The 9,883-nt window shown below is 39.1% G+C and overlaps 1 protein-coding gene across 3 annotated transcripts in view; it reads right to left on the bottom strand.

Moving 5' to 3' along the window:
• Window positions 1–1,106: 1,106 nt before the first annotated feature.
• HERPUD2 (HERPUD family member 2) overlaps window positions 1,107–9,883 on the bottom strand; it is a 30,866-nt gene continuing 22,089 nt past the window's right edge. For all 3 annotated transcript variants that reach the window (XM_006912059.3, XM_006912060.3, XM_025046884.1), the window contains 4 exons: window positions 6,069–6,191; window positions 3,192–3,515; window positions 2,427–2,541; window positions 1,107–1,973 (listed from right to left, as the gene is read on the bottom strand). In XM_006912059.3, coding sequence (XP_006912121.1) covers window positions 1,812–1,973; window positions 2,427–2,541; window positions 3,192–3,515; window positions 6,069–6,191 — 724 coding nt within the window. In that variant the 3' untranslated portion in view covers window positions 1,107–1,811. The remainder of the gene's footprint in view (window positions 1,974–2,426; window positions 2,542–3,191; window positions 3,516–6,068; window positions 6,192–9,883) is intronic.

A 9,883-nucleotide genomic window follows, 5' to 3' on the forward strand; every position in this document is an offset into this window, starting at 1 on the left:
GTTTATTGCCCATATTTACATCTGTTATGGACTTATTTTTGTTGAAATCCTAACCCCCAATGTGCTAGTAGTAGCAGGTGGGTTCTCTGGGAGGTGCTTATTAGGGCATGAAGGCGGAGCCTTCATGACTAGGATTAGTGCCCTTGTTAAGAAGAGATGGGAGAGCCCCTGCTTCAGCTGTCTGCTCCCTGCCGTCTGATAGACAAGGCGGCAGCCATCCGCAAACCGGAACGCAGGCCTTTACCAGACACCAAATCTGCTGGCACCTTGATCTTGGGCTTCCCGGCCTCCAGAACTGTGAGAAATAAATGATGCTGTCTAAGCCCCCGAGTCTGCAGCACTTTTTGACAGCAGCCCACGCTAAGAGAGTGCCCTTGCCCATTTCCTAGTGGAGTGTTTTTAACAAAATTTTTAAAGACATTACCTTTTTAAAAATCTTCTTCTTACTCGTTTGCCTTTGAATTATGTCAGAACATTATACACATAGCAACCTTTTCTTTTAGTGATCTGCCACAAAGATATTTTCTCACCCCAATACTATAAGTAGTCACCTATATTTTCTATTAGTATTCCCATGGTTCAATGATTCATATTCAATCATGACGTCCTGACTGACATCTATAAACAGAAACCGAATTTTACTTTTCAAAGGGTAAACCAGTTATCTCTTTATGTCACATTTGTCATCATAAGGAAACAACTTAAGAGAATAATTCATGGCTATTTTCTTAATCTCCTATTTTATTGTTATATAACCATGTAACACTGTACCGGTACCACACACACTTGTGTAATATATTTCGTGTGAGATAAAGCTTTTCCATGGTAAGTTCTCCCATCCTCATTTGTTCAATTTTAATTAGCTACCCTTTAAGAAACTTACTCCTTCCTTACGAAATATTGAATTGGCTTTCACAAGGATTTTTTAAAAACGGTTGAGGTTTCAGGCTACCTGTGAACTAGGAGTTATCCATCTGGAATGGAAGGAGGTGAAAATGACCTTGAAAACTTCAGTGACACTTTCCGACAGCTACTGAAATTTTTATATATTTTTGTACATATTGGGTATATTACTGAAGAGTTTAAACAAATATCCCATAAGACAGTTTACCATAATTGACCTTTTATTTTAAAAAATTACAGGGGATGATTTCCAGTATATCTTATTTTATAAAAGTACTGCCTATATCAAACATTTTATATCGCTGTTAATTCCATTGAAGAGCTGCCGTTTTTTAAGGTACTAATTCCAATTGATGGGATACATGCCCTTAAAATAGAAAGTTTTCATTATTTATTCAAATTTCAAAACCAAGATTATTGAGAAGTTTATTGCTTTATGGTTGGGCAAGATACTACTAGTACATTTTAGGTAAATAATAATCTTTAATAAAAACTATGAGGTCATTCTGTTTAAAACTTTCAGGATAATTCACAGAAAATAGATATATGTATTCAAACTACACACTGAAGGGCTGGGCTATTAGTTATAGACAATTATGTGTGAAGCAGCTCTTTAAAGAAATGAGATGCACAAATAGGTCTGGTGTAATATGCATAATTGAAATTAATAAAACCTGCAAGACCAATATTGTTATACTATAATCTGTTAGGATCTCAAAAAAAAACACACATTTAGTAATCCATTTGTGCTTAAAATATTCATATGCATGAAAAGCGAAGAGGAAAAAAAAAAAAACCTCTGTACATGATGAAAGAAAGTAATAAATTTTTTTGAAATTGCACTGTTATTTAAAACACTTTCCTAAAACCTGACCCTCCTTTGCAGCTGGCACAGTTTTTTTTCATGTCTAATTGGCAACCTGGGGAGGCCCCTCTGGTATTAATGAAGTAAAGAAGGTGGTGACAAAAGACCAAGCTGACGCCATTAATCCAGGCCTTTGAATTGCACTGGCATCTTCGCCTGCATCTTCTCCACTCTCATCTTCAAGCCCATCATCCATAAGGCGCTCCTTTCAAACAAAACAAGAAACACACTCCTAAGTCATTAAACAGCTGGCATCAACTCATGACAGAGAAAGGGGGACTGTGAGAACATGGTAAGAACGCAGCATGTATGGTCATTAGAAATCTTCGTCAAGTCCAAAGTTGGGAAATCCCTCAGAGTTCAAGCTCAAAGGGGTAACTGCCAATTTAATACAGTGAAGTCCACCATGTGCGTAATTTTCTTTCTAGGTTATTTTAAGGAAGAATAATGTTAATCTTTCCCATTTGATTCTAATGTATGACTGACAGTATTATACTCTCAGATCCTCTGGATGAAACCACAGGATTTATGTTAACTTTGCTTCATGTGTCATTCTACAAACACTGTGCAACACCCTGAGACTCGTTTATCATGTTGGTCTCATACAGTGCTGAGGACACATCTATATTTAAATTATACAAAAACCTCATTAGCATACCATCTCTTCAAGTTCTAGGTTGTTTGCATTCTGCCCTTCATTGACTTCGGCGTTATTGTTGGGAGCCTGCTGCTGACCTGCTTCTTGCCTAAAAGGAAACCATCCTGCTTGGTGTCTGTTTGGTAAAGTAAAGAGAAAAGAAAACAGTTTTTATTTGTAAAACTATAAAATATTAGTGTCCTACAAGAGAAAAATGATTAGAACTATAATAAAAAGAGCAAATCTCCCTTTCAGCCAAAAATCACACCTTTCAAAGCAATGAGAACAAAAGAGAAATCAATTTAAGTCTAAATGTCTATTATGGGCTTAACTGGCTCTATGCTAGATATTTAGACACATCAGGAGTCATAAAACCTTTTCTGATATTTTTCAAAATGACTTAAACTAGATATTTGTTTGACTCCTGGGGAAACAGAGGGCAAGGTGAAGTTAGTCTACTTATGAAGAAAAAATCCATCCCGTACGTCCAGGACTTACTATTGATCATTGTAATGAAAAAGAACATCTTTATGCAAGAGAGCATCGCAAAATTCCTCAAGTCCTGAGTAACCGACAGAGCGAGTCCAGCTGAATTAACAATTTTTATAAATGACGATAAAGGAAAAATTTGTTTCTAGGCAATTCCGATAAACATTTTTACTCAACATAACCTGCTCTGCTCCAGTGCCAGACCCAAGAAGCCCACCTGTGGCAGACCATATGCCAGATTCTGTACCGAACGGTTTTAGCCACTAAAAGCACCGAAAGTGAATGGGCATCACTCACAGATAAACCAGCAGCATGGCTCCCATGACCATGATAAACCGACTGAAAGAAGAATAGAAGTAGACGATGCTGAGGAGAATGGCGGCTCGCGAGAACGTGTACACCCAGTCCAGCCAGTCGCGATGGAGGTCCTCCTCATTCAGCACTGGGCCTCCCTGCGCGTTCATCTGCACATTCTCATTCATCGGTCGATTTTCTTGGGCCACCAGGTTCGGAGCCGGTGGGGGCTCTTCCCCAGGAACATGTGCCACATTTAGGGGCTGTGAAGAAGCGGGCTGAGCTGGGCTGGCATTTGATGTGGCCTGAGCTGAAACTGCAGCTTGACTGAAATGGTCACCAAAGTAAGTATTAAAAAGAAAAAAGAAAAAAAAAAAACTTGATCACGATGTTATAGTTGTCAAAGCTTCCTGGGTAAGCCACATGTATTTCTCATAAACGCAACCTGGAATAGCCCAGCTCCCACAGCTCCTGGGGGAGAGGGGCCGGCGCCGGGCAGGGGAGCCCGGGGAGGGCGCCCTCGGCCCCTAAGTCCCAGGTGGCGGGAGCGTTTGAAAGACAGGAACAGCCATGTTAATCACTTTTCTCTCTTTCGCTAAATTACTTTATAAGGTAATGACCAAATCTCTTTTCAAACCTTTTCACTAATGGCCCTTTCTGTCATTCGACGTGGAATAAAAATCTCCACACCCACCACCTCTCCCTCAGAGCCAGGTTCTGAAAGATTTGCCTAAAAATGTACATTAATCATGACCCTATGTGAACACTGTCAGTGATCAGTTATTTGTATTAGTATTTTTAAATATTAACTAGATTCCAGACTACAATCTCTCAACCCCAACCCTGACTTCCAGGAACTCCATCTGGGGACACTGACCATAGGTCCTTGTCAACTTTGGAAGAACTGTGGTCCTGATGTTTACTTATAATTATACTGCTCGAAAATGAGAATTTTCCTATATAATGCTACCAGTAAAATGATAATATATCTGGAATTTGCTTAAAATTATCCAGCACGGGGGCAAAAGTTATAGACCAAGACTGTCATGAATTAATAAATGCTGAAGCTGGGTGACGAGTACACAGGGTTAATTTCACTATTCTATCTTGTTCTATGTTGAAATTCTTCTACAATAAAAAGTTTAAAATTCAAGATAGCAAAATAAAATCAAAGAGTACTTTCCCAGGCTACAAAGCCTATTTAAGCCCGTATGCTAATACCTTGTATTCTGTACAGGGCATTTCAGCTTCCAAAACGCCTCCAACCTCATGGATATTCTGATTCATAGGTGAGTTATTTCACTAAATGTGGGAATATGAGGCTCAGAAGTTAAAGGACGTACATGCGATCGTACGATTTAGTAGCAAGCCAGGATAAGCCTCACTTACTCTGCACAGTTCTTGTCAGGTTATAAATGAGACAAGGGTGTGAAACTTCTAGTAGCGTACTGAGCACAAAGCAGTTACTCGCACGGTAACTACTACCACAGCAGCAGGTCAGGTGCAACAGCGTACCTGGGGTTGTGCAAGGGAACAATAGGACATCGAGTTCACAAAGCAGGTTAGCTTTACGGGGAAGGTCTAGGGGGAAAGTAGGATATAGACTTCACACTGTAGGCAAGAGAGTTACAGATATTTGGCGGATGGGGAATGACTGACTCATAAGCAAGTTAACCTGGCAACAGTACGATGAAACACAGTACGAGCCTAAACGGAGAAAAACCAATTGCAATAAAGTGGGTCTAAACTAAGAAAAGACCTGAGCAAAATAACTGGAAGTGAGATACAGGGGAAGGACAGCAGCTAGGAACAACCTACTCACTCATCTCGGTGACTTGGGTTCAGAAATAACAAAAGCCACAAGCAAAACTGATTAAGGTTAAGAGCTTGGAAATGGTTGAGCAGAGACAGCATCACTGAGAGGAAGTCAGGAAGGAGAATGCGCTTTATGAGGACGGCAGAATCAAATTTTACACATACTGAATTTAGATATATTGAAAGGCAAATTTCCTTACGGAAACCTTTCAAAACTTAAGATACAGGATGAAGAACCAGAGATGGAGAATTGGGCGTCGTCCATGGAGAGCTACCAACTAAGGCCACGGCAGGAAGAAATCCCCGAGGACTGGCCCAGGGCAGAACCCTGCCTTCCCTACGGGACTGAGCGTCAGAGGCACGCAGAAGTACACAAATATGTCTACCTGAACAAGGAATGTTAACATTTAGAGAAAGAAAAAACTGGGTTATCGAAGGACACAACGTGAGTGATCGGAAAGATACAAAGAATGAAGAGGGTGACGGAATCCCAGAAACAAGGAGGGCAGAACATTCCAGAGAAGCTCGAAATGTCAAATGAACACACAGGAGGTCCAGAAAAGCGAAGGCAAGAAACTACTCAGGGCCGAGAGTGTTCCATGCTGACCGGAAGCAAGGCTTGCTAGATGCGGACGGTGCAGAAAGCACGTCAGCCACCACGGAGCCTGACAGCAGCGAGCCTCCCTCGCACACGACTCTCTCTAGACCCGTTTTCATTCACCTTCCAGTCTCTTCATGTAGATGTGCTGCCCTCCGGTGAAACTTTCCTAAGTTCTCTCCTCTTAAATAGATAAAATTACATTAAAGAAAACATCTGAAGACTGCTAAATATAAGGAGAGGAGAGAGGTGGAGAGTAGGCGTAGTCGACGTGAGATCTTTTTCCTTTGGCCAAACAATTTAAAATGCAGTTATCTGCTGAGATGTTGGCGAATTTCTTTTCATAATAATTTTTGAAAGCTCATGAAACACATCAGTAAATGAAATCCCCAAATCGACTTACGTAGGCTAAAAAAGCTAACGAAGCAAATAACAGTGAGTAAAAACACGAAGTCGAATGCACTTACTATTGCATGTAGTACTGGTGCGCATACATCTGCTGCCACCACAGCATCTGCAGCGGGCTGAGCGCGGGGTACGCCGGGAACGCGGCCGCGACGGCGTGCCCGGGAAGCTGGTTGTCTACATTTCTGCCACGAAGAGATCAAGAATCGCCTTTTAATGCTCTGGCAATTGAAAGCATTTCTCTAAATTTTCATCTCTGAACAAGTCATAGTTGACAAAATGTATTAAACCTTACTGAAAAGAAAAATATCTATTTTCAACATTCTTCAAATTCCTTAGAAGATGACCCTGATCCCAAGTATATAGAACAACTAACATTTCAGCCCGGTTTTAATGGGAAAATAAAAAAAATCATCCACAGAAATGTGTGGCAAGCCTGAACATCTGCTATCGTCTTATTTCAGCACAAAAGGTCAAAAATATGTTCAGTACACTTTAAGTACATTCTCCTTAAGAACCAAACACTAAAATAAACTTTATGGCAAAATATTTTGAGGAAAGAGAGAGCTAGCCAGATGACATTTTACATTAGTAATAAAATATTATTAAAAACATAGCACCTATCAACTGTAAAAAAATGAACATTATAAAAAAATGGTGAAATATTTTGAAAAGAATCAAGATTAGCAGAAAATATGTATACATGCATTCTTTTAAGTCTACGTGGTATGCAACATAACATTAGTTTCAGGTGTACAGTACAATGATTCCGCATTTTCATACCTTACAATGTGATTACCCCACTAAGTCCAGTAACCTTCTGTCACTGTGCAAACTCACCACAGTGTCACTGAGTACAGTTCCCATCACCTTTTTCACCCATTCCCCTCCCTCCTCCCCTCTGGCAACCATCAATGTGATCTGTTTCTGAGTCTGCATTTGTTGTTTGTTTATTCATTTGTTTTGTTTTGTTTTGTTTTTTAAGATTCCACAAATAAATGAAATCATACGGTATTTGTCTTTCTCTGTCTTATTTCACTTAGCATAATACCCTCTAGGTCCATTCATGTTGTCACAAATGGCGAGATTTTATTCTAATTATTGCTGAGTAATATTCCATTTATATATGCATTCTGAAAGTAGGTTAAACTACTATTAAGTAAATGTGTGGAAGGCCACATTTATCTTCCCTATGCCTCAGTTTCCCCATCTCTAAAATGGGGCTAATAATAGAATCTTTCTCATACGATTGATAGTCTGTACTCAGTACGTTAGTTATGTTTATTTTTACTCTCCCCAACCCCTAACTCTGAACATGACTCCAAAGTGTGTAATGTGAGATTTACAAAAAAGACACATACATCAAGACAGCTACAGAGATAAACATAAAAATGAATGGAGAACTTGTGAATTTTCTTTTTTTCATATTACTTAATTTTATCTTTAGCTGATATTAGTTTGGTCTATTGTGGGTGAGACAAGAATTAATAAATTCATGAAAACTGCTTATATTCTAAAGACTGTTAACATATACTTGAAATAACTGATTATAGAAACCTACTTCAGAAGAGCTTGGGAGGCACCAACTCCCCGACACGTTCCCCAAACTTTCCTCACCCATGGGGGAGCGATGGGAGCCACCATCCTCAGAGACCCTCTATCTCCTGAGCGCAGCCCGCCCCACTTCCCAAGCCTTAAGAAGGAAAAGCAGAGAAGCCTCCATGCGAGTTCCTCCAGCTCTTAATAAACAAGTCCTGAATAAGAAGAGGAAAAGAACCTCAACCTGGCTATTCCTAAAAGGGTTATCAATCTGATCAAACCTGGAGAAAAAGCCACACCGCTGGAGCAGAGAACAACTGTAAAATATTTGTTTAAAGATCTCGGCCTTTCCACCTGTGAACTGATGCATCTGAGCCAATCTGAAAACTACCTAAATCAATTAACAACCATATGAATCTGTATCTAGGAGGACATTTAAATTTCTTAGTATTCCCAACTACAAAAAACCCAAACCCTTGAAAGCAGGGCTCTGCCAATCTACCACTAAGAAGAAATATAACTCACACAGGCCCATTCCTCCAACTGTAAATGAGAAGACTGGACTTGGTCACTGTTTTTAAAAGGGAAGAAAAGGCCACTAACGATCACTTTGAAAAAAATTACTATAGCTTCCTACCTCACCCTACTGCAGCTGAGAACATATACTGCCAGAAAATATATTTAAATAAACTCCCCTAGTTGATTCCCATATGCTTCTTCCCTTTCTCTCCGATAAGTTAAAAACTACTGGACTATGTAACTGCTAAGACACATCCCAGGCCCAAGTTGGCATACTATGACTTTCGGTTGTGTTAATTATCCCTCAGACAAGATGTTATGCATTTGGTACTTCCCAAAGAAATAAAGGATTTATTTATATTAAATAACAAAGCTATTATTAAAATACATAGAAACATACTGAATTTCGTTAACCAATGTCACCATAAAAAATTAATTAATTAGAAAAAATAAAGTACATAGTAACAGATCAATGAAACATTATATAAGAACTTGACACATCCTAGGGGATGCAGCATTAAACAACATGATGGAGAATGATATCTGGTGCTGGGAAAAGTGATTACCAAATTAAGAGGTACGGGGAAGGGAGTTTAAAGCTTCGCCTCATTCCAAATATTCAAATAAGTTCCAGTGGACTAAAATAAAGTATTAAGAGTTAAACCACAGAAAATCTAGAAGAAACTAGAATTGATTCTTTACCGAATCTTTGGAGGGAGGACGACTTTCCTAACTTAAAAGCAACAGAAGCACAGGAAGAGCAATCCACGTAACTGACAACATGAAATTTAAAGGGACAGAGCTGAGAAAAAATCTCTGAAATAAACAGTAGTGAATATCTTTTCGACATAAAGAACTCACAGAAATAGAAATAATCATTAAGACAAATGCATATTAAAATAAAGACAGTTTTTTCCTGTCTAACAATATCCAGTACCGCCAAGGGATACAAATGAAACTGACTCTCCTATTGCTAGCAGGATAAATTGGAATAAGTCTTTAAAAATTTTACAAAATTAAATGCTTTTTTAAATGTTCACTTATACCCAACTGCCCAAGTAATTGTGCTTCTGAAAATTAGCTTAAAGAAATATGAAATATGGAAAAAATTTCACACCTCTGCCCTTTATACATACTTACCCCTCTTGGGAACCACACACTCAGCCTACCCCCATGCCAAGACTCCTTTCCCCTAATAACAGAGGGACTGGACACTGGGACAATAATTCACGATTAAAGAGAGAGTCGGAACCTTACCACGGCACTTGTCGCCACGCTGAAACTGCTGAAATCCCACACCCTGAAGGCAGTTCCCCTCTGAGCTATCTACTTTGACCCACTTCCACAGCAAGCCGTCAAGCCTAAATACAACTGGCAAAGCTGTGAAACAGCGAATGCACAGGCTATTCATCTCAATACTATGTGTAACAGCAAAGACTGGAAATAACTCAAATATTCATCAACAGGAGACTGGATGTCATGATTTAGACACTCAGTGCAGATGGAAAAAGGAACGACGTCCCTATACACTCCAGTGGAGTGATCTCCCGGGTGTTCTGTTAAGTGATGTTTGGTTTAAAAGCAAAGTTTTTCTTTTAAAAGAAAAATATGTATAATATGCTACCTTCTGTTAGAAAGAAGATATTCTTATATGCATATACTATGTGTCCGTGTATGTGTGTGTACACACTTTCTTGAATTTTCACAAAGAAAAACAGTGAAGGATAAACCAAAAAATAATAAATATAATGGGGAGAGACCACTGTGGGAAATTACATAGAACAACAGAAAAGGCATAAAGCAAAAAAAAAAAAAAAAA

The sequence above is a fragment of the Pteropus alecto genome, unplaced genomic scaffold, assembly GCF_000325575.1.
Source record: "Pteropus alecto unplaced genomic scaffold, ASM32557v1 scaffold21, whole genome shotgun sequence".
NCBI lineage: Eukaryota > Metazoa > Chordata > Mammalia > Chiroptera > Pteropodidae > Pteropus > Pteropus alecto.